This window comes from Phaethon aethereus (genome assembly GCF_964289735.1).
Source record: "Phaethon aethereus genome assembly, chromosome: 7".
NCBI classification, from domain to species: Eukaryota; Metazoa; Chordata; class Aves; order Phaethontiformes; family Phaethontidae; genus Phaethon; species Phaethon aethereus.
Window position 1 is genome coordinate 31804410 of NC_138583.1, and position 25790 is coordinate 31830199.

Genomic DNA, 25790 nt, shown 5'->3' on the forward strand with positions numbered 1-25790 from the left:
TGGGTGGTGATTCTTTATGCATGATGCAACTTTTCTAAGTCCTAGAAGTTTGGAATGGTTTTTATTTTACTGCTTGTAATTACACTAGTGTGCCTGCATGCAACCACATACTTCAGTATCATAAATACCAAGCAGATACAGAAAAAGCAGCGCTGATAATCTCATAGGATTCAGGGGAAGAAATGCAAAATGAAACTTACCTTTCTGCTGCCAGTACTAATATTTGCCTTTCTTGTTTTTCTAGAATTCAAGTAACAAACCTGCATATACACCCCGCAAACCCAAATGCATTGTAGGAGACTGCATGGAGAGGAACCACTTATGTGTTTTGACCACGTGCTGAGAATTTGCACTACCAGGACGCAAGAGCAATCTTATACAAGCAACATATACAGAACACTCACCAAAGAAACTACAGACAGGTTTCTCAGATTAACAACTACAGTACTGAAAAGAAACGCATTCTGCTTAGAAAGAACACAACAGGCTTCATGTAGGTTCTTTCTTTATTTAAAAACAAAAAATAAAAAATTGGGAAACCTTGAGCGGAATGTAGGTAGCAACGCCTTTTATAAAAATCATTCTCCAAAGTATGTTTGCTGCAGGAGCTTGAGCCAACCCTCTTTCAGAAGGTAAATTTGTTTACAAGATTTAAATCACAACAGCCAGTTCTGCCTCATGAAATGAGCTTCTCTGACACCTGAATTGACAGCATGTGACATAAGCTTAGTATCGTCTCATTTATTACAGTAACTTCTTTTCAGAAATAATTAAGCTGGAGGCGGTTTCTCCCCCAGCATTATGCATCTGGGCATCTCCATAATCTGAGGAAAATTAAGAATGGGGAAAAAGGAGTAAGATAAAAAGAACCTGAAATATGCATTTGCAAAAGAGTTATTAAGTTATGGGAAAAAGAAGTAGTAGGTACATGAGAAAGCAAGGTGCCTTTTTTTATTTTTTTACAAATTCAGCTTTCTCAGGAGAATGGCAGCTTAGTCCTCCCTAAAGAAAGCTCCATGGAAAAAGGAGTTAAATAATACTCACAGGAACTCACAATTCCTACTCCAGCCTACTTCCTTTGAAATATACATTCTTCCTTATATTTATTTATGCTTACTGCCCTCAATCATCCAGTCTCTAAAATGCTTCTCCATCAAGCTTCTGGCTCTCCAGTCACCAACATTTACAGTGGGGATGATTTTCTGTGGCTTCAACCATTGAACAAAACGCTTCATTTCCAGGTAACTGCTGTGTTCACTGTAAGGAATCCCTGAAATGAAACAAATTACAACAATCTGTCAGTCTATGTAGCTTCTTGCCAAAATACTTTTGCAAGCCTTCCGGCTAAGAAATATTTTAGATTTTTTTTTTTTTTAAATTAGTATTGGAGGTCTAAAGTTTATAGCTAAGGTAAAATGAAACCCCAGATTTTCCTTCTGGAAAAATTACTTTACATTAAGTTACCAAGTCATTCATCAGTGCAAACTAAGCGATACCAAGCATTTGGTTAAATGAATGATAAAATTTTAAGAGATTCAACTTCACTCACCAATAAGAACTGAGAGGAAGAGGAAGACCCACAGTCTCTCAAATGAGTGAAGTATGGAATGAAATCTTGGCTCTGTAACTGCACTGCCACCAGCATCAGTTGGGCCAAGATATCACCCCTGAAGTCTCTACATGTATCAGATAAAAGCCTCTATTTGCAAGAGGACAGGAGCAAAATGTATGTAAAAATCTGCATTTACAGTGTTTTTGATGACTCAGTTCACAGATCTCTCCTGGAGAGATCCACCTGTTCAGTTTCTCAACGAGTTATCAGAAAAAGCATTGGTTACAATGAACATTAGGAAATTCCAGAATGAAAATACGAAAAGCATCCACACAAAATTAAATGCACTGAATCTTTACCACTCATACCATATATGGTGATCTTTCCTCTTGTCTGAGGTTTGATATCCACCAGAGAAAGGCATGAATCAGAGTAGGTCCACCCAGTAGGTTTGAAAGCCAGAACTTGATCAAATGTCTCAGAAAACTTATTCAAGTGATCTTGCAAGCCCTGTGAAAAGAATATAGCGTATACTTAATCCCATTAAATAGCTCATTAGTCTAAAGGTTGGAGATTTCATGATGGTGATACTTCAGACTAAGTTATTTTCATGTTTTGATACGAACTTTTTCATTCTAATTACCATCTGCCTTGAAATTATTAATGATATTCACATTTGCGGAGCACCTTGTACCCTATCTCAATTGCTTCATCTGAACAAGCACATAGTAACAGCTACACATTACAGATCGGAACACATACAGCATAATCACATCTTATAGATCTTGCTCCCCAAGTCATTCATTTCCTTCTCTCAGCTAGAGGTCAGCACTCTTGCAGCCAAGGGGGGATAAAAGATGGTGAAAGCCTGCTTCAGTGCAAAATCATCTGGTTAATTTAAAGTGCCACTGACATCCTGACATCTGCTTATGCCCAGAAGTGCTCAGAGTTAATTAAGCAAGCTACCCAAAAAATTGCAGCAAGCCAGTGCATGAGTCGAGTATTGCTCTGAGCACTAAACCATGTCTTACCACATCTCCATTCATGATCGGAAGGAAACCACCTCTCATCTCTTCACTCTAAAAAAAATTAACTTGAAAAAGTTTTCAAGTTGACTAAGTCAGCCCTCGATGTTTAAGCTAGGATTGGGAAAAGGATGAGAAGGAAGTATAAGGAATGTACAATCCTATTCCTGGATAAAGTGAAGTCAGTATTACTTCAAACCAAAAGTAGAAAATCAATTTCATGTGTCCTGTACAAAATCTTAAAAGGCACATTCTCCATTTGAAAGCCCTACGATTACAGAACTCAAAATCATAAACTTTCTATCAGCAGCAGGAAGAGGAATACAAAATAAAGGCTGATTTAAAAAAGGTGGGGAGAGGGGGATAGATAGGCTGTGATAGAACACTAACCAACCTGTCAGATACTTGAAAATTATTAAGCAGGGAAGCGGAAAGCTGCCTATGACACTGTCACATTTTACAGCACATTCAGTACAATGTCCAGCAGCAACATACAGAATCCATGCAGCTAGGCACATAAAAGAACAACAAAAAAAACCCTACCACAACACATTTCATTCAGCAACAGGAATTATGGCTAGCTGCCATGACTCTTAATACACTGCAAATGTTCAGTCCTCACTAAAGATATAACTGTAGCAGTCTAATTCTCCTTCACACTTCATTTTAGGAAGATTAACATAGCTTAAGGTAATAATTCACATATTTGCTCCCCCTTGCTTTAATGAAATCTAAATACAATACTTCAAATACAATAATTATTATACTAACCAATGCTAAACTGCTTTCAAATTTTGTTATAAATCAAGTCTGCAACATTCACATTAAGGATACAATTTCATAAAAAATTATTTGTGGACTTCAATCACAGGCACTTTTGAAAAACTCACCTCAATGCTAGTACCAGACATGACTGAGCTAAGCAATATAAAAGAGGTGCACAGACCTGAAGACCTCAGTTCTCTGGAAATTTTCCACTGCATATCTAAGTGGCAGAAGCCTCAATTTTTGACTGTTAAAAGATTGTTTGTTGCAAAAGAACTATGCATGCATTTTTAGAAAAGATGGCCTCTTTCCACAAAACAAATTACTACAGTGCTTATTTATAAAAGGTCCACTTTAAATACATATACCAATTTCTTCTTTTATTGCTTTAGCCACACTATTCTAAACCTTCATCCTTTTAAAATGGAAAATATATTTCATTGCTAAATCAACCCCCTTCAATCACCATGACAGCGTCGCTAAAGTCAGCAGTACACACAAATGGATTCTGTAAGGTATGAGAAGGCTCAACCATGATTAAACAGTTAATTTACAATCAGCCCTAACACCACTGAAATTCATTTGGCTTATTCACGAACAGCTATTCATCAGTATACACAGCAATCCCTGTATTTTACTGAGTAAAACCAAGTATTACAGTGAAGTACCACATCTATATCAAGCACACTTGCAATATTGCAGCAATTCATGTTTTATTTTTATAAATATTTTAATTTTTAAAAATCACACATATAAAAATTATAGTTTCTAAAATTTTTAAAAATTTATATAAATGTTATCCATTAAGAATATCCAGAACATTAATCTAGAGCATGTCATCTCACTTTTGACCCAGGCAGCACTTGAAGAAAGTTTAGTATCAACTCTTAATAAACAAACTCCTCAAGAAAGCCAGAGCTATACATAGGGAAGAAAACAAATGAACAAAAAAAACCACCCCACCCAACCCAACAGTTATACAACACTACCTCTGCCACTGCATTTTTGCTGCTTCTGATCTCTTATGATTTGCTCTTTCTAGTTTTACCCTTCAGAGTTCACACTTCTTAGTCAAATACTCATTTCAAGTACTGTTTTTTTTCAAGGGGGCAGTCACAAGGCCTGGATAACAAACATCGAAGTCTGGTGATACCTGGCCAGGTATTTAGTATTATGAATGGGACCGCTTTCATCCTAATTGCAGATCAAGACTATCTATATGAATTTATAAAGCAGAAAACATGCTTTCTTCTCAAATTTGAACTTGTTTTGTCAACAGATTTTAGGGACAGTAATGCAACTCCTGATGCAGCGATAGAAAATCGCCCAGAATTAATTCAATATTCAAATACACGTTTGAAGATAAAAAGTGATGGAAACATTCAAGCTAGGTAGCACCATTTCCCTCACTGTGCCTAGATTTGTATGGAAACGTGCATATCTTGTCACAGACAGCTCAAGCAGAAAAGGGAAAGGCACCATACATTATTGTCACCAGCATCTGAGGACGCTGTGGGTTTATAAAAATCATCTTTCAACCTGTCAGAAAAACATTCACTGACCCCTGTTTTTCATAGTGGATTTAACACAATTATGATCACTATTGATTTTTGTTTGCTTCAAGTCTAGGCAGAAGATACCAACTGCAGTCTTTAAACTCTGGTATCTAGGGAAAAGACAGAGAGGGGTTTCTGTACTTGTCTAAACGCCTGTGGCTTTTAGGTGAATGATGCTCTCTGCTGAATCAATACAGTGTTTATAAATCATACATGAACAGCTAGGCTAGTTGTTCACAAATAATAAAACAGCTGACTCCAAAATGAAAAAACATGCTTGATATTACTCATGAAAATCAACATGGAGAAAGGCAGATTTCAGATAGCCACAAAACTGGAATTAAACAGCTGGACAATGCTACCAAAAGACACAAAAATACTCACAACAGAGAGACTGCAAAAATACTTCTAAAATTCCTGAATATGCATGCAAAAATGTATCAATGTTATTAAAAAAAAAATTGTAACATTTTCCAGCAATCTAGAAATAAAATGATCAGGGAAAAAAAAAGCCCCTGATCACAGCAGAGAGCCTATGAACAAGGAAGCATGTGCGGGATCTTCTCAAAATGATGAACTCCTTTCCTTTCTACTCGAGGTAGAAAGGAAAGCTGTGGGCATTCAGATTTAGTCTTGGGAGCAGCCAGTTATGGAAACATGGAAGCTTTCCTTGGGCAAGTACAGTTTTATCAACAGTTACCACAAACTAGGCTTCAGTTGTGGTAAGCACATGTAGTTCATGCAGCTTTTTTTAGTTCTTTATCTAAAAACAGACCAGAGAAGGTTTTCAATAATAAAAGGCAGAAGAATCATGCTATAGTTCTCAAAACTATTGAGCCTGGAGCACAGACAGGTTTGCTGTTTTTCTATTAGTAAAGAGCATAACAGGGAGGAAAAAAAAGGTATAGAACTGGGGCTTCTAGAAGATACTATAATATACAGTCATGGTTTGGCTATTTGCATTCTACTAAAAAGGCAATTGATGAACAAGATCACAGATATACTCAGTTTGCTAAATAAGGACTGAGAATACCCCCATAAGGATTTCATGGATTTGTAGGTTCGCAGCTGAAACTACATGAGCAGGAAATTAGCCAAAATTAAGAAGTAGGACTGTGTTTTTAAGTAGGGCTAGGGATCAAATAAAACAGAAGAGGTAGCAGACACCCAGAAAATAAAGGCGGCATTGCCATTTAGTGATGAGGATCACTAAAAAATTCTGGCTTTCCCAGTAATGAGCCAGTAATTCAGGACAAAACCTGTATAACCAAGAAGACAAAATCATGCAACTGAAGATGATGCCATCAACATTTACATGGTCCGTAAAAACAGGATGATATCTTTCCTCATTCTTTAACTAGAATGAGATTAAAAGTGATCAGAAAATTTATCCTTAAATATATTGTCTTTTCTGAGCTCATGTTTACTGATTCTGCTGGAGCAGAAATAACCAAAATGGTCATATGAACTCATATGAACTCATCTTTAAGCATTTAACATTCTCCACATTTTACTGATATTACATTCCATCTGGGCATTCGTCTAGCTACTGGCCTCATCAGATGCGTGGCACTCTGGAAGTCTACCTAGCATGCCTAACTTACATGGACACAAAATCACCAATAGTGATAGTGTGAGACCACGTTCCAACAACTTCACACATGAAGTCAAAGCCCCAGTAGAGAGGGCCACGGCTATTACACAAGGACTATTGTCCACTAGATCACTGTGCCTTTAATCTTACCTGGCCCCTTCGAGGGTCCAGGCATTGCTTCTGGCATGCTGTAGCTTTGTCTCGAAACTCCTATTCTCAGAGATGAGACCCTGCACAAGATACAACTGCTTCTCTCTGAGAAGTAAGGCTGTCTAGACATCCTTGTGGTATAATCACACCCTCTGCCTGAAAGTCCAGCTATGTGAGTACACCATACACACTGGGACACATGACAGCAGAATCACATAACAACCTAAAAATCTGCAGAAGAAACTAAAATGTATTACCGTTTAAGACAACACATTAAAAATAAATCCATACACATTTCCATTACTCATTTTCTGTCCCACCATGGAAAAGATTACAGAACAACATTAAAACATTAAGATATTAAATTCTATCTCCTGCAGCTGCCATCCAAATTGTATAGCCTTTTTCTCCTTTTTAGGTCAACTCTGACCTTGACTGGTCCTGCAGCTAAATACCATCTTGCTCTGAAGAATTTGCCTGAGATGGCACAGCAAGCCTGAAGCAAAGCAGGAAAATGCATCCAAGTCCATAAGGCATAAGCGACCACTGTTTTTCTCTTTCTTCCAGGTTACCTTTAATCTAGAGCCTGCTGCTTTGCCTTAATGCCATTCTGTATTTTGTAGTCTATTTAGAAAAACTTCCTTCCCCCCTCCAGGAATTAGTCACCTCTCCTAAGAAATCCTCACAAAAACTCTCAACAACAAAAACACAGTCTCAAATCACAACTGAAATGTACATTTGAAGTCACCTTAAATGAAACAATGTCTTTTTTACTTTCTTTTGCCATGAACATTAGAAAAATATGTGGACAAACTAAAGCATGGGTATGTACGAGGTGTCCTTCAACTCACTCAATGTGTGTATTTGTTTGTGTGTGAGTTTTCATTGATTTTTCAAGTATCCTTATCTCCATGTAAATATTCAGGACAGAAGGAGAGAGAATATTGTTTTTAAAAAAATAAAAATATAATTATAAAAACATGGAAATTGAACCGAGAGGAACATGGAGAACCCCATTCCTTTTTTACTGGGAATCGGCCATGTTCACAGGCTGCCTCAGAACAGAGAGATTCACAGGCAGAAAATCTTTTGTCTTTTCTCATACCAGGTGAAAGACAGGCTGAAAACAAGGACTCCATGTCTCAATATATTAACTGCTAATAGGACAGATCCTGCAGTCATTACATAAATCTACTTCAAAAAGGCCCACAAAGAGGAAGCCTTTGAACAAATCTCATCTTATCTTGTACAAGCACCGCATTGAAGTGAAATTACACTTTCTGTGCATCATGTTTGGAGACAGATATTAATGTTTAATTGCATTTCATTTTCAATGTATTGCTACATGTCAAAACTTTACTAAATAAATATGATCTGACAAGAGGTTAAAAAGCACCAAACAGAACACTGGTTGTGAGGGGCCAACAGTAAGATTAGCCAGCCGGTTAATCAACACTGTACATTTTCTGAACTTACCTTAAAATTAATTTGCATCATGGGAAGAACGTGAAGCAAAGTACCATGCCAGTCCACACTGATGAGGGAATTAACAGCTGCTGACTCCAAACACTGCAGTGTTTTGTACTTATCATGGGACATACTTGCTTTTGAGCCTAGAACTTCAGCAATTGCTTTAGGATTAATTGAGAAGAATAAAGAAAATTATAAGAGTTCATTTTTTGCTTGTTTTGGAGCTATTCCTAATTATTGCACTGCATCATTTTTACTATTGAAAAAAATCCATATTCAACAGGATACACTGTTTCATTTTCTAAAATTAAGAAGAAAAATCTGTAATGGCTGTTAAAAAACTCTGGCTTCTACATTTTAGCACCAGAACTGTGTATGACAATTGGAAAGAGGAGAATAGAAGTACATTGACAAGTTCTAAGTCATATTTCTTTGGTATAATGTTACCAAAGGGAACTGGTATTTATCTCAAAGAAGCCAAAAACCTGTGCAGTTTTTAGAAAACACAACAAACAGCCCACGTTAAAGACAGATTAAATTTCAGTGAAAGTAAATCTTGTATTGATGACTTCAAATAATCTCAAAAGCATAAACGGTACACAGCTGCCTGCTCTACTGCACACATTTGAGTGATCATACTGGTTCCTAATGCTGTAACCAAGTGAAGCATCGCACACAAGATTTTCATTAGGTCAGAAAAGATGTGGTTTAGTCTGGGGAATGCTTTGTTAAAATTGATTTCATTAAAACTGATTACTATAAATATTCAGGAAATTACACAAACCCGGAAGAAAAAACTGTTAGCAAACCAGAATTTTAAGAATAATTATATCCCTTCGCTGTTTCTTGACAACATGAGATTATTAACACCAAAAATGTCATAAAGACCTCATTTGTGTCTTTTTTTTAATTGCCATTAGCAATTTTCTCACCACAATCAATTCAATAGGTTCATTCATTCAGTATCTTAATTGGCCTTCTATATGGGGGGGGGAGGGGGGTGTAAACATGGCAGCAAAACATTTCTTTCACAAAGTTAAAACGTATTGATAAGAAAACTAAAAAACTAGCAGCAGCATTATTAAATATATTTAATTTCTTTACACAATATCTGACCATCAAGACTAAATGACCCGTTCCATCTTCAAGAAAAAGGTCTTTTAATATTCACGTAGATATTTATTTAGTTCTTTGATCCGGTACACTCCTTTACATACCTAAAAAAACTTTTTCTTTTCCAATGGAATAGGTGCCACAGACAACTAGAGTGCGTGGGTTTAAAGTCACTGTCTCAAAGGCAGTATTGACAGCAAACTGGATAACCTCTTGTTGAGAGGGAAAAGTGTATTCAGGACTACAGTATCTGGGGCATGGAAACAAAATATACCACTTTATTACACAAGATAGAAGACATCTGAGTTTACGAAGAAGGCCCTCAAAACCGCATGCATACAGTAAGAAAGTAGTGCAAAAGATGTTATCCTTCTATATAAATTCAGTCTACTTGAAATCTATTTATCAGAAAACCACTGAGTTGCCCAGCTGAAATTGTTGCAATAAAATTTACATTGAGTATATCAGGCTTTTCTCTACAACTATTTGCTTGTCTGATACTGACACTCAATTCTGCATTTTTTTCCCCTATAAATACCAAGTGTTCTTTCAAGCTAGATATTCGTATCCCGTACTAATTACATCCTTGTGTCTATTTTTTGTCATGCATACAAACCATAATATAAGGCATTATTCATTCGCAGAAACATATGGAACAGAAATAAAAGACTGCAGCTGGGCATTAGTCATCATACACAGAAAAACAATTTTATATACATGAGTCAGAGAAAGGTCTAATGAAAACCTGGACAGCTGACTTAACCATTTGGCATTCTTCCACTATTTGAATCCCCCCACACCCTTTTTCATAACAGAGTTGAATCCATGTAAGACCAGTGTTCCATGAACCTCTTGTTTAAGAGATGAACACAATGCATTAATTTTGACACCCAGAATTTAATACCACTTATAAATAAGGTGTCCATCTCAGCAAATAGTTTAACATCCTTTCCACCATGGACTTTTATTCTCTCTCATGTAACAGCATAACAGATGATCAAGTTAGACATACATGGACTTTCAATTTTTATATAACACTAAATAGAGTTAACAAGTGTTCAAACAGTAATGTCATTTATACTCACATTTATTCGGTTTATATAAAGTCTTACTAAACTGAAAAGAGGGTTATATAAAAAAAAAAAACAAGAAAACAACTTAACTCACGTGGTATCAAGGTAAAGAGTGTGGACTTGTTGACCAATCAAAGCAGGGTAGCGCTCCATAGAAGGATCTGCCCTGAAGTCTCCTGTGTGCAGAATTACAGTTCCACTCGGTAGACAGAAAAGGATCATTGTTGCACCTGGACAACTGAAACAAACAAAAACACCATACAAATTATGTTAGTTCTCTACACTGATAAACTGCCTTACGAGATACACCACCATTCAGTAGCAGGAAGTTGTGCAGAACAGCTTTTTAAAATTACAGCTACTATGCAGCCTAATTTAGCTAGAAATTTAGCTAGATTTCTAAAGGAATTCTAAAGCTAACCTTAACGTCATAGACAATCTAGACTTGAGTTCTCAGCTGAGATGGAGGGAAGAAAAACAACACACCAACATTAAAGTAATGAAGCATTAACTGCCTTTTTGGAATGCTGTGTCTTTTTCTAGGCATGACAAAGATGTTGCCTCAGTTGCAATCTCCCAGGTTCTATTCCTTAATTTAAAGGGGAAACAGCCCACCAAAGAGAAGCAGCATTCTTATTCAGGAGAAACAGAATTGTATTATTGCAGATGCACCTTCATTCCTGCAGGACTTACACAAGCATTTTTTTTTAAATTCTATTTGCAGATCTTAATCATTACCCTCCATACAGAATTCTCTGGTTATAAATACATTTCTCTTATGGGCCACAGCAAATCCATTGCAGCTTCTGCAGTGCCTCGCCAAAGCTGTCTGAAGGCCAAGTGCTCAGACTGGAAAACCAAAGTGGGACTATTTTGGACATGAATCATCTGTAAAGGGTAAATGAAGTCTCAAAAAAGGAAAAGCTGGCATGAATCAGAGCTAAAACGACAGAATTGGTGAACTCCCCCAAAAGTTGAACTTTGTACCTAAAGTTTATATGCCTTTTAAATTGAAGCAGGGGATCAGAGAGACAAACAGGAAAAATGAGAATTGTCCAAATTGCATAAGCAACAAGGCTTCCTTCATTCCCAGAAAGGGTTCTCAAAGGACTTCATGGAATCTTATCTCTCCAACTATAAACACATCCTAAGATAAGTAATATTCAAACCAGCTGTGACACAGTGCTGTGTTTCAATATATACTTCAGGAAAAGGACTTTTTCTCCAGCCCATAGCCAAATAAGGTACGAAGAGGCAGAATGGCAAGAGCACAGGGCGGGAAGTCAGGTGCTACTGAACTTTAAATCCAGCATTACCACACAGTGCCAGTGTTGGACAAAACCACTTTGCCACCGAATCCAGTGAAGTCTTGTAACACGTTTCAACAGGCTTTTCTTTAAAGTTCCATTTTCAAAATGTTGGCTAAGTTTTGTCTCTCCTTGGATCCAAAGTACCACATTTTTCTTTAGCTGAAGATTTGACTATCTTCAGTTGAAGCTACAGAAACCTAACATATCTGATAATCAAATCTACGATGTTCCCAGCTAGACACCAAAAACTGAAGTGAAAAATCATTCAACCTCTCAACAAGCTTAAAAGTTATGGAGCTATGTGTGGTTAACACTACATACTTATTACAACAACAAAAAAAATAAAGTTAAGATAAAATTATCAAAGCCTAAGTTCCATTTTCAAAAATAATTCCCCTATTTCAAAAGCTAACTACTTGAAAGAAATTTAGGCTCCTACATGCCTAATTCACTTCTGAAGTAAAAATGCATGTTCCTAAGCCAACTCAGGAACGTGAGGTATTTTCACCCCTATTTTTTCAGATCCATTGAAACCTAAAAATCATGAAAACCTAAACCGTATCTGTACAGCTATTTGTGTTTAATATTCCATACATACAAATATTCCACAACAAATGCAGTGATACATACTGATTGGCATCAAGCAACAACACTTTGATCCCACCCACTATACATTCTGTGTCCATTGGCAGCACGTGGATATACTGCTCTTTGACTCGAAGTTTGCTCTTCACCAGGTTGCCAGTTATCTGTAAGACAGAAAGGATTTAATATGCAACAGAAACAAAATCTAAAAAAAGGCTTTGTTTATTTTAGAAACAAAGGCTCTCAAAGCCAGACTGTCTGGCTTAGAAAGAAACTAGGAGGAACTATGAGATCCTGGGTATAATCAAGCCTTTCAGAGCATTTCACCTCCCAAAAAGCAAACTGAAAAAAAAAGTGTGTAAAAAAATCAAACTTTTAAAAGCCTGTCAACAGGTCATGGATTAGAATCAGAGAGGAGGCAAGCAAAGGGGAATAACATCTGTTACATATTGCCAAGTCAAGAAGAGGAGGTGGTCAAAGCCTTCTTTAAACAACTGAAGAAATTTCCAGGTCACAGGCTCTGGACCTTATTATGGGGGACTGCAGTCACCCCAACACCAACTGGAAGGGCAACACGGGACACAAGCATTCCAGGCGACTTCCAGAGTAAATCAGAAATAGATTTTTGATGCAGGTTCCGGATAAGTTGACTAGGCAAGGTGCTCTACCATGTTATAAGAGTTGGTTGGACATACAATTGCTAATGGCACTCTTGGCCATTCAGCAGCCTGAAGCACAGAACACACAGGACCAGGCTAAAACAACTCCATTTATTGAATGCAGAGAAGAGGCAGCTTAAGGGGAAACTAATTTCAGACTTCCATCACTTTAGAGTTATGCAGAGGAACCTGGCTCCATCTTCTCTATGAAGCACACAAAAAGAACAAGCTACAAACTCAAGTTGCAAAAAGGGACATTTCAATTGTATATTAGGAAAAAATATCAGAGTGGGTAAGCACTGTAACAGGTTGCAAGGGGACATAGTGGAATCTGTCCTATTTTCAAAATTTGAGCAACAAAGGCTCTCTGCAGCCTGATCTAACTTTGAGGTTAAACCTGCATCATGTAGGAGATCGGACTATATGACCTCTAGAGGTCCTTTTAAACCTGAATTTTATCATGGTATCTAGATGGGGAAGTTTCACTAATCTTCTTCATCAGTCCAGTCAGGGCAAGAATTTCTTACAAGGGAAACCCAGATTCCCCTGTACATATCTACTGTGCCTAACTGACCCAACAATGGAACCTCTGATCTTCTATTTACTTTCATCAGTATAAAAGTGATTATAGTTGTGTATGGATTTGGTCATATCCAGTAATGTTAGAAAACCTTACCTTATTACAGTAGATTGGAAATATGAAGTTCTTTGTTAGCCCACAATAGTGATCAGAGTGAAAATGAGTAAGGAAATAAGCTGTGCAGCCTTCAATTTCTCCATACTGGAAGGCATCAACTGTAAAACTAGTTCCTACAGTAAAAATGGAAGAGAAGGCAGTCAGTAAATATGCACAATTCATAACTAGTTTTTGATTAAATGTTCCTTTTTTTCTTTTTTCCTTCTTCCAAATTAAAAGGTAATGCAGTTACACTGCATACAGTTGAAGGAGGCATTTAAAGATGAGCATGGTTTGCATATGAGTCAACAGTCACAAAAAAGATTTTCACTTATTAAAATAAAACAAAGTGTCAACACAGAAATACTTTCACAGGCCTCCCAAGTATCTGTGGCTCAGCTGCCATCCTATACAGATGGACAACTGGTTAAGCAAATAAAACATTTATCTGCATTCAGCTGGTATTTTTGAAAGTTCACATAGATTAAAATTTAATACCAACGTCTTAACACAAAATAAAACAGGTAACTACAGCTTAACAAAACGCATTTTGTGATCAAACTGCAATTTTTCAATTATTCTACATTTAATACTCCTCTTAAAACATGCTACCATATAATTATCAAGCAAGCTATCTGGGGCCTTAGAATATATCTGCTGAGAAGAAACGTGACTGATTTGCCATTGTATGCTTTCAGTGAGGTGCTGTTTGCGTAAAGAAGTTGTGTAAAGACAGCTGTATAGAAGATAAATGTAATTTTTTAAAAATAACAACATACTGACAAATGGTCCTTTCACATTGGCTTATACTGCCTTAAAACCACCAAATACTGCATAGAACTAATTACTCTGGTGGCACTCAAATGTTTGTCATTTTATGCTACGCAAATTTCCCAGATCTTCTAGAACTAGAAATAGTTCTACTTACTTGAGGCTACAAGTTCAAGTATTTGCAACTCAAAAAAACCCATAGCAGTCTGCTAATTAAAAATCACAAGCATTTTTTTTAAAAATCAAAAGCATGCTAAATTAAAATCACAAACATTAAAAACCCCAAGTATTTGAGAGGTACCAGACTCAAAACTTCAGGGAGGCTGAATTATACTCGACAATGGCAATATATACGTATCACTAGCAACATAGAAAATACAGTCATACTTCAAATGTAGTAACAAAATTGAGAACAAAGATAGTATAGATAATAACAAAGCAACTTTAAAATTGCATTGTAGATATAGGAGTCTGCTCTTCAAATTTATTATATATGGAAAATTCTCTAAGCCCGTGGAACCCATGATACTGGTATAACCCCACAGAGACTTACAGGTCAGTCTTCAAGCAAGAGCTTGGCACTTAGGATCATTGATAGATTTGTATTTGGCTTCCTCAAATATCTACCTAAGACTAAGACAGTCCTTTACTGGTAAACAGAACTGTGAGGATCTGAAGCTATCCAAGCCACTGATCCATCATCCTGTATTTTATGTAATTGCTTGAGGAGATTCTGAGAAATTCTTGGTTGTTTAGTTAGCTAAATTCTTCTGCTTGGTTTTCATTTCTGTGTTTTCACAGTTGTAGGACTTCATATTTCTAATACTCGTGAATTTCAAATACAAACTTAAACTCAATTGTTTTTTAACTTAGTGAAAGGAAATAATTGCTATTAACAGCCTTATTTTCAGGCACAACTGAATCAATGCAAAAGATTAAATTCAGGAATTAGGAGTGAATATTAATAACGGATATATTCAAAATCATTTAAGAAAGTAGATCCATCTCTCAGTACTGCTTAATGTTTTTTACTCTGTCACAAACCTGCAAAAGTCAATCCTTGAAATAATTTTCTGGAGATAACTATTTCACTGTACTTCACTGATGAAGCCATTGCTGACTCTAGTTCTGCAATCACCTTCTTCTGGAGATCTGCACCTACATAAGGTTTTATCAACTTAGACGGAGGAAAGAAAATTCATTATAAGCTGCAGTCTAAATGGTTATGAAGAGTGAAAAATACTGAAGCCTAAAATTAGGAAAAAAAAATACAGCACTCAAAATTAGTTAACCTGTACAAAAAGCAAGAGTTCTCTCTCACCTGGTATTTTCTTGTAGAAAGGGCAGTGTTTTTTTCTTGTTCCTTCACCTGTAGCAGGTAATTCTTTAAATTTTTTTCTCCACCTTCGTGGTCCACCAGAACTTACATCTGCAAAGGCTCCATTTTTACTTGAACTTTCTATAACTGCTTCTACGTCTTCCACAGACCCTTCAGCTTTCCTTTTTTGCTGTCTGGGCCTCTTTCCATTGGGAGTTACTGAACTTGGTATCTGCTTTCCCTCACTCAAATGAGTCTCTCCTTTGCTTTCCTCTTTTACTTTGGGTTTTAACCCAAAGAAAACACCAATGTCCATTTGTTTGAGTTCTTTGGCAGAACTGGATTTGGCATTCATACTTGCTAAAGAAAGAGATGACACTGTTTTAGAGATGGGGCTAGGAAAGCACACAGGAGCTGTATTAAGATTTCTTTCTTTCTCCACTACTGACTGCAAACTCTCCCGGCGACACGTTTTTTCAATTGCATTGGCAGTCGTTTTATCTGTATTAGTTAAAATGTTACTTGGGTCCTTCAAAACATTACTTTTCTGCATCAGAAGGGACCCAGCACCTTCTCTGATTAGCAGTGATGATGTCTCAGTAAAACTCATGTATGCAGAATCCAAAGTACCAGTATCTTCTGACTCTGTATTACCTGCTTTAGCAGCAGAGGAAATCAATTCTGTCTGTTCATCCTCCTCGCAATTAAAAGGAAGGGAGGATCCACTGGCTAGTGCCTCTTGCTGATGCTGATTATCCACACATGCTGAATTACAAAACTTGCTGTTCACATGACTCTGAGAAACATTTTTTAAGCTATGATCTAAGTGGTTCAATGTACTTACTTTCTCAGAGTGTTTTTTTCTAATTATTAAATTTCCCATTTTGGTAGGCTCATATTGAGGCTTCTGCTGTAAGAAAACTCCATCAAATGTTTTAAACATCACAGAATTAGATTCTTCATCTTCGAAGTTCTGGATTTTGAATAAATTATTTTGTGATATTTTTATTTTCTCCTCCTCCTCAGTTTCCTCTTCACTTTCTTCAAAAGTACTCAGTGGAGAATAAGAAATTTCACAGTCACCGAAGTCAGCTTTTGACTGTAGTAGACTTGGCTGACTTGTACCTTCTTGACTGCACAGATCTTCTCCACTTTCTTGAGAGGATGCAAAATCATAAAATTCAAATTTACAACTATTATCTGTGGTCTGTGTAAGCTGACGTGTCTGTTGAGGCTTTTGAACATCTGCAAAAGAGGAAGTGCTTTCACTGATTATTAGAGACTTCATTTGAGGTGAACTCTGTACCACCAACGTACGGTCATCCTTTGGGACATTTTTTACATCATTAGATGGTTTCTCATTCTGTGAAATTTTCTCTACATGACTTGGGGAACTGCAGGGCTTTGCAGCAATAGAATATGTCATCTTCTTCTCCAAAGCATTTGTTGAAGAGTTTACAAGATAATCCCCTGCCCTGCTTGCTGCAAGTAGAAAATGGCTATAGCGCTTGTAGTGGGATGGAATGGTGGAAGTGCACAGTAAACCATCAGGACACTCTATGAAAACAGTTAAACAGAGAAGTGATGTTAATATATTTGCAAATAGAGCTGGCATAATTATTAAAATAAAGATCACACATGACACACAATTTAAAAGCTTTTTCTTATAAATGCAGCTATTGGAGGACAGAAGGCACAAGTAAAAAGTAATTTTTAATCTGCTAAGACCTCCTGCTCTGAGCTTGCTAGAAATGAGAATGCTTCCAACCTAAAAAACAAACCACTGCTGCTAATACAGCCCTATGCCTGAATTAACACAGCCCTTTAACAATGAGTACCTAACCCTGTTTCAATGCTGTGCTAATGTAATCTATGGCTTCTAGTTCAGAATTGTCTCACATGCAAGCAAGGAGCTCAGAGCAGTAGCACCAGAAAAGGCCACTAGACATGTTTCAAAACAAAACAAATCTTGTTTCTGAATCAACCTGAAATTGCATTTCAAATTGTCTGCTAGGTTACACATTAAATTAAAAAAAAAAAGTCATGTATTTACTTATGTGAAAAAAATATTCAGGATTCAGATGCCAGCAAAAAAAGCTGTAGCTGTTCCTTAAACCTTTTTCGTTGAGAGTTTGCCTGCCTAACTTTTGAGGATTTTAAGGTGAATGCATATATCAATCAGAAGGATCTGTTAATTATGGGAGTAAGAGATGAAAATTAGGTGTCAACACATCTGCCTTAAATTAAAACCATTGTGAAAATCAGGATTAAAGGGCTCACATTTCATTGTTCTGAAGAAGAAACTTCAAGGAAAGTTACAAAGATAAAAAAGAAAAGTGACTGTGTTACTTAAACAGCCTTTACTCAAGTTTCCTGACTGTATGCTTTGTGTTTTTCAAAAGTTATGAAGTGTATTAAGAACATTAAGTTGGATACCTGGATCTGTTCAGACACAGTATTTCCTCAACTGAAACTAGCAACTGGAATGAGTCAGTTTTATTCCTCTTGTACAGAACTCAAAACAAAACGGTGTTGTCTACGATACAGGAATGTTTATGAATAATTCTGTATAAAATTTATAAAGCATACTGCATCAGGAGTTAACATTTCAAGTAAAATCAGCCTAGCAGACAGATTTCAGCTTACAACTGTCCATAGACAACCGGACAAGTCACACAGCAACATGGATACAGGATAATAAAATTTATACCTAAGGAGAAAGAAATTTGGAGTCAAACGTGTCAGCCTCTTAATTGAAGGAGGTTTTTTTTGCTGACACTGACTTCGTAATTGAAACAGGTTCCATTATCTTAAAATGGTAAATATGCACCTTCAGTTTATTCAATAAACTACTAAAACTGGAGCTTGATAAACAACCATGAATCCTTATCACTACTTTACAAAGTTTTGAGATTAGATTCTGATACGAGATTTTCATGTCAGATTTCCATGTTCTTCACAAAGAACCAAAAATGGCATACGAAAATAATACTGATAATTTATCAGTAATAACTTTCTAAAAATCATACCAACTACCATCTCAGATTTCAAACTAAATATGAAACCCAAGGTTTACAGCAACGTAATATGAGGAGCCTTTAACTTTTCGCTGAAGGCTTTTTTCTTACTCTATTCATACCTTTTTCAGTAGATCCTGGAGTATCCAAACATTCTGCAACATGCCATCGAGGTGTCTGGACTAATAGCAAAGAGAAAGGCATCTGGCAGCTCGGACAGTATCCATCATGAACGGGCTTTGCATTTTGTGAGCTCTGTTCCGTCAGGCTACACACACTTTGCTCGGACTGCACACTACTGTCATCTTTACATGGATCTACATCCCGATTTGGCCTTGATGGCTGCTCGGTTTTCTGAAGGGTATCAGTTTTTTCGACGGATTTTTTTTTATTTCTATTTCTCTTTCTTTGTGGCCTGCACTTGCCGTCACTTACTTTCTGCACAGGTGTAGAGATGCTCTCCAAATGACTCTGATGTTTTTGCTTCCTAATGGATTTGTACTCCCAAATGTCCTCTTCCAATAAAGCATCTTCAGACATGGCAATACGTGAAATATTGTTCTTGCTTTTAAGCAAGACTTTACAGAGCTATCTTTCCTTCTGCTAATATGTTTTCTCTTCCCTCTCCCCTTCACTATCTGAAGAAAAGCACCTGAACTCCATTTTAAAAAAGCAACACTGGGCCACAAACCAAGCAGCAGTCCGTGATGGGACAGAAGCATGGTGGATTCTACCCTAAAAATAATCTAATAAGCGTCTCTTTCAGTATTTGTAATTATTCCTGTTAAACAAAACCCGAGTCTGTAAGACGTGAAAAGACTTGCAGGGGTGAGCCATTTCCTTCAGCTATCCCTCTCGTAAGCACCTAACCGGGCCTCGGAAGGTGAAGCCCAGCTAGCCCCGCTCCCCCGAAGCGGGAAGACTTTAAAAGAAAACGAGGAAGAGTTCAGCTACGGGGCCGCTGCCGGGAGTCACCAGGTGGCGAAGGCCGACACCGGCATGGCGCTGCCGTGAGGGGCCGCGCGTAAGTCCCGCTGTGGACTGCGGGGACGGCTGTCCCTCCACCCCCAGAGTCTCCCGCTGCCGCCGCGGGCACCGAGGGCGGCTGCCTCCCCCCCCCCCCCCGCGCAGCCTCCCGCCGCTACCGAGGGTCGCGGCCGCGCGTTTCTGCTCAGACGTTCGCCACCGCGGCAACGGATTCGCTTCCGCAGCTTCGTCACAGCGGCTGTCGCTCAACTTTCCGCTTCTCTCATAGCATCTCCCCTTCAAAAAAAAATCCCACCCTTTAAATTATTGATGCCTTGTTTGGACTTTGTCCCGTACTGCCCGTTTTTCACACCTATTCCACTTACAAATAAAAAAGTAACTGGGCGGGAAAAGCAGGCTGTGTTGAATCTGCTGAGCTGGAATCACCAGTGGGGATTCTCTTCACGAATATGCTTCTGTGAATATCAAAGCTATATAAAAACACGAAATGAATGAGAAGGTCCCCCTTTAAGACAGACGAGTTACTGCGTATTTGTGCTTAGGTTTTGTTTTGTTTTAATTACAGTTTTCCTCCCCCGCGTTGCGAGAGGCGCCGAATGTGCGGCGGTGAAACGGCAGGCAGGTAAATAGCGGCCCGTCCGGCCGCGGGCTCGCTAGAAGGCGTCATGGCGGCGGGGGACCTGGCGAGGCTCCTGCCCGCCCAGACCCAGCTAGAGTACGCCCTGCTCGACGCGGATACTCCCCAGGAGAAGGAGAACTTAGTCTACCAGTACCTGAAGAAGATGGACAGCCGGGAGCGGGACCTTACGGTGCCCGAGCTCGGCGGAGGTGGGTGGCGGGGCCCGAGTGGGTCAGGCCCCGCGGCGGAGCGCGGTTCGGCGTCCCGGCCCCGCCGGGCGGACGGCTGCACGATCTCCCCCCGTGGATGTGGCTGAGCTCCGACTCTCACCGTGTGGCGTTTTGCTGGAAGTCCCGATGCCTGCAGGGGCCGTGTAATTGCGGCCCCGCTAGCCGCTTTTTTAAAAGGCGCTTCTAGTTACAGGAAATGTCACTCTTGAAAGCACCAGGAGCAAAGGAGAAGAAAAAAAGAACCCCTTTGTAAATGCTCCCCCGGGTTCTGGTTGCAAAAACCTGTTCTTTAAAGCTTCTCTCTAAATCTCTCCTAGCTTTATTAATTTACTTTTTAAAATAAAGTCTTTCCTTTCTGCACAGTGTATTGTATATCTCTGTCCTCTGGTCATAGTGAGAACCTTAGCAACTCTCACGGCTTTCCCCAGAGCTCCCTTGTCTTCACTGCAGCCGCTTGGGATGTTTCCCAGCTCTCTCTCCCCATGACTTACCTGTGCCTGTCAATTTTCATGTCTCTGATAATAAAAAGTGTGCTGGAGGTGTCATCCGCCACTGGTGTGCCCATTTCCCTTTCACATGTTTCACGCATTTCTGTATCTCTTATGCTAAGTGTGAAATCAAAGGTTAAGTCCTGCTCAGGATCCTTTTAACCTTAGCGAGGCTTTCTGCAACTGTGAACTGACATTTGACTGCAAGACAGAGACCCCACAGGGTTAAAATCATATGTGTATCATGGGAATTAATTCTGACTTGTAACCAATGGAGCAAAGATGAATGCTCTTTCTGTCTAGATTTGGACCTCTGAATTGCATTTTCACTTTTGTCATTAGTTTTGTTTCACTTTTTGTATTCTGTCAAAGCTTATTTTCCCCTCTAAAAGGAGCTCAAATAGGTAGCCATCGTTTTTCATATCCAATCTTTTTTTACAAAAGGTATGTTAATTCTAGTGTAAGGGGAGCAATGCCATAAAATAACCTACTGTTTTCTTTTAAAAAGTAAACCGTAAAGCCGTGCCTTTGTACTGCAGAAATAATGCGTAGTTGATAAATTATTCTCATTATTGTCATAAAATCTGAATGCGTGTGCATCTATTTATGTTTATAAATAAATGTTATGTTTATCAATACATGGAGGTAGAGACCAATCCTCCTCTTAGTGAAACACAAAACAAACGTCCTGCTGACTTTAATAGCAGTAACTTCTCCCTGGGTCAGCAAGAATGTTTGCTGAAACTGTCAGGGTGGAAGTTTTGAGGGTTTTTAAATTAGCCAGCATACATTTGTTAAAAATAGTCCCTAAAAAATTTAGTTTGGCTTTGCATTATATCACATCTACCTATTTTTCCTCCTATTATTTTCACAAATGTTGAGTGATAATAACAGCAGACCATATTGTAGGATATTTATTTCTTAGCTTGATACCAGTTTCTTATGGAATCAGAGGAATATCTGTTACCAGTGAGAAGCCAATGCTTTCATGTCTTATATCAAGTGGTTAAAATAAATGACCAGGAGTACTACTGGCTATATATGAAAGGGTTGTATTTCTTCCCATGAAACAGGATTCATTTATACCTCTCATTTCAAACTTCAAAAATCAAGATGAAAACTATAAACATAAAAATATTTTGTGTCATCCCTAAAATTAGTTCTTTACAAAAGTCTTGGGAAAATCACTAAGAGTTTAATAGTTTTTTAGTTTACTAGCATTTATGTAAGTTTTAAATAAATAGCTGTTACCCATATGACATTGTTAGGGGTTGAATAATGTAGATCATATTTTAAAACGTATGAAAATTGTTCTGAGGCTTACCTGTTCATTCAATTAAAAGTTGCCTATTTAAATATATAAACCACACTTTCAATATTACATTAAATCTTGTTAACAATACTTCTTTTCCTTTACTAAGTATGAAGAATTGTGGAATGTAAGGATGAGTTTGATAAATAGAAGGCTTTTGGTTTGCTTTTCTACTTGCATAAAAAGTGATGCTGAACTTTTTTTTTTAGTGAAACATACAAGGAACATTGTGTGTTGTGCAAATTATCATGTCTGCCTTTCCTTACTCTCCCCCTAACTGAGTATGTCTGTTCTCTGAATTCCAGATCTACAGTGGTTAAACACTGAAGGTCCTATTTCTCTTCACAAAGACCTTTGTGGAAAAGTCGTGGTGTTGGATTTCTTTACTTACTGCTGCATCAATTGCTTGCACCTGCTGCCTGATCTCCACGCGTTAGAGGACCAATACTCTGATAAAGGTAAAAGTGCTTTGGCTGGCGTGGAATAGTATTTCCTGGCAGTGTTGCAGGCGGAGTAGCTGAGTCACTTTGTTCCTGGTTACTAAACAGCTGGCAAAATTTCAGGGGTGCCTAAAAATGTCTTCTAATCTTTTAAGTAGCCTAAAAAAGGTGACTGTGTATACTCCTATCACATTTTTTAATGGGGTTAAATAAGGTATCTGTTGTGTCTGTATAATTAAAGAAACAGGATATGTGCTTAAAGCCCAAATCTGATATCCTCATAAATAAGGCTATTTGCAAAAAGCTACGCAAGGATGTAAGATGCAGGTTCAAAGTTAATCTATGTACGTAATCCTCTATGCTTGACTTAGGAACTGGCTGTGAGCAGAACATAGTAAAGGCGGTAGGATGGATATAGTTAAGGTTACTTGTTTTTTTCCAATCTAACTGAAATAACAAAATACCTAAGCTTGGTTTAGAATTTTTTTTTTGTATTGGCATCACCTTATATACCATTAGTAGTCCTGCATTCTGGAGAGGGAATCAAGCTCTTTAGATTTCATCTCAGATATGAAATTTATATCTCTGAGTGAATAAAAATGCAGGGTAGTATGCTATTTAGAGTGCAGTCTCTTGTCATCATGATGATTTGTCAGAGATAAGCTGTGGTCTTACACAGAGTGTATCAGCTACTCACTTATCCTGGATATTTTAGTAGACTGAAAAGTGAGATGAAGAGCAGTGTTACTTTCAGCCCTAAAAATATTATATTAAACATAATATAGGTAATAAAAATAATTTTATCTTACAATGTTTAAGTCTCTGATTCTCCATTGGCAATTCTGATTGATTTTAATTTTGGCAGCATTTATTTTAATGGGTTACCTATTGTCACTAGAAGAATAAATTGCAATGTTTTTGAAATTTCAAGTTCTTTAAGTAGTTAACCTATGTATTGTAGGTTTACATAGCACTTTACAGAAGACTCAAATAAACTAATCTTTCTACCTTGAGAAGCTGAGTGCTTTGCTCTGAAGAAATTTGAGATCTGGTATAATGTTTTAGATATGAAGAACTTTATCTAATAAGGAAAAACTGTCATGGCATTTTTTTGTGAGGGAGGCAGTTTTAAGTGGAAGGTGATTAGCAAGTGATAAATGGACTGCTGTGGGCATGCTGGGAAGAAGGTCTTAGACTGAGATTTTAGAAGATTACATTGATCATATAATAAGTAACATCTTTAAATGACAAAAATATTGTAGTATAATGTTATTGTATTGATATAGCTGTCATATCCTTAATCTGTTTTTTGAGACCAAGCTGTTAAATCAGTTGATAACAAAAAATTAATTTGTAACAACCTCTCCCCACACACTTTAAAGTATTTGAACATCTCCTTACTGGTATAGAAGAGGCTGCAGCACTCTGAACTGAACTGGAGGTCCACTTGGAGACACTTTTCTTTGTTTGACTTTTATTAAACTTCCTATCATAGGAATTAGTACTTGAGGAAAGTACTTTGATGATAGGTGATAAATTCTTTTTGTTTGAGCTATCCTAATAAGTTGGGTTTGGATTTGAGCTGTCCTGTTTCTACAGAAACCGGAGTTAGAAAAAAGATACTTGGGATGAAAGTGGAAAAACAAATGGAGGTAAAAGGAAGGAAGAGCAGGTGTGTGTAACATTCATCTTAAATTTAATGTGTTAGGAAACAAAGGGTAGCAGTTGGATTCAGGAAGAGATTAAGGTGCTTGATGGTTCAAACAAAAAGAAAAATACATTTGTTTTTTTCACTATAGATCTCCCTTTTGGTTTTTTCTGGTTTTATGTTTTGATTGTCAGCCTTTTCAGGATTATTTAATCTTTCTTTATTGTTCTCTGTGTGTAGATTTTATCATTACGGTAGCATAAGGCTATATATTGAAATATGTATGTGTATAAATATACCGAGTCAGTAAGGGTTGTGGTTTTTTAAGCCATAGGAAAATACTTCAGTACGTGGTTTTATATCAATGTGCATCTTCTTCAGCAAAGTCAAACATAATTTACTAATCACTTGGAGAAAGAGGAGAGTTGTTGACTTGAGAAACTTGAGAAGAATAAGAGTAAATCAGAAAGGATAAATAACACTAAATCAGACAGGATGTTGGACATATCAAATGCTTTAAAAATGTCTAGAGATATTAATGCAGGTATCTTAGTATTCAGCCTTATTCTGGAGTTTCATTCTATTTTCATCTACTCTCTTCTTTAATTAATGGAGACTAATTAAAAAATCCACTGGACCCGCTCCAGCAGGTCCATGTCTTTCCTGTGGTGAGGGCTCCAGAGCTGGACAGAGTACTCCAGGTGGGGTTATATTTGAAAGAGAAAAAACCCCTTCTCCCTTCAGAGGATGGGGGACAGGTTCACTTTCGGTTGCGTTGGTTCCAAGATCTATCAGCTCATTATTGCAAAAACTGATTTTGGTGCAAAAGGTGAGCGAGACGATTTCTTTTGGAAGCAGCAAGTGAAACTGCAGCTTTACTAAACTTTAGATTTGTAAAGATAGCATTCATTTACACGTTTTGTGTGTGTATTTATCGTGTTATAGAAGTGGCAGAGGGTGCTAACCTAGCAGACAATATTAGTCAGAATGAAAACATTTTACTCTGACAAAGCATCTATCTCATAATACACTTCGATTTTTAATCTATTGTTTGAATATTTGAAGGAATGTTGCCTGTATTTTTCTGCATAACTAAGAACAAACCTCAATATTGATATAATTCACAGCAATGTCTTTTTTTGATTGTACATTGTGTACATATATTTTTGATACTCCGATATATTTTTTTTAATGTGGTTCAAATGCCCTCTTACATGGAGTATGTTGAAACTTCAACAGTGTGATCATCAGACAAGAGAAGTCTGAACAAGAAGCTGTAGCAATAGGATAATCCTAAACCATTATATATATAATTGTACATATGGACGTAGTTCTATTGTCTGGAACTTCAGATCTGTTTCAAAATGAAGGCTGCTTTTCATAGGATTAAGTGTTGCCTAGCATCTTTATCTGATATGTTCTCACTGTTATC

General features: G+C 37.5%; 2 protein-coding genes across 3 annotated transcripts in view; one reads left to right on the plus strand and one right to left on the minus strand.

Annotated features, from left to right (window-relative positions):
- DCLRE1A (DNA cross-link repair 1A) lies at positions 1 to 19355 on the minus strand. Its single transcript, XM_082002087.1, has 9 exons — positions 18757 to 19355; positions 15621 to 17174; positions 13529 to 13662; positions 12239 to 12357; positions 10393 to 10536; positions 9330 to 9475; positions 8119 to 8273; positions 1921 to 2062; positions 1 to 1270 (listed from the first exon to the last, which is right to left on the minus strand). The coding sequence occupies exons 1-9, from the start codon at positions 19172 to 19174 to the stop codon at positions 1104 to 1106; spliced, it is 2979 nt and encodes a 992-aa protein (XP_081858213.1). The 5' UTR covers positions 19175 to 19355; the 3' UTR covers positions 1 to 1103.
- Positions 19356 to 20286: 931 nt separating this feature from the next.
- The window catches only part of NHLRC2 (NHL repeat containing 2), a gene marked incomplete at its 5' end in the record, with an annotated part of 33451 nt that continues 27947 nt past the window's right edge, over positions 20287 to 25790 (plus strand). Inside the window, 2 exons of one of the 2 annotated variants that reach the window (XM_082002475.1) lie at positions 20287 to 20449; positions 22576 to 22728. In XM_082002475.1, coding sequence (XP_081858601.1) covers positions 20287 to 20449; positions 22576 to 22728 — 316 coding nt within the window. The remainder of the gene's footprint in view (positions 20450 to 22575; positions 22729 to 25790) is intronic. The other variant, XM_082002476.1, reaches the window with a different exon arrangement.

Excerpts from the sequence above, each read along its gene's own strand:
- DCLRE1A (XM_082002087.1), bottom strand. The coding sequence starts at position 19,174 with ATGTCTGAAGATGCTTTATTGGAAGAGGACATTTGGGAGTACAAATCC. Across the intron at positions 8,274-9,329 it reads AAAAGAAAAAGTTTTTTTAG|CAATTGCTGAAGTTCTAGGC; the intron begins GTATGTAAAGGA and ends TTAATCCTAAAG. Across the intron at positions 1,271-1,920 it reads AGGAAAGATCACCATATATG|GGATTCCTTACAGTGAACAC; the intron begins GTATGAGTGGTA and ends GTTTCATTTCAG.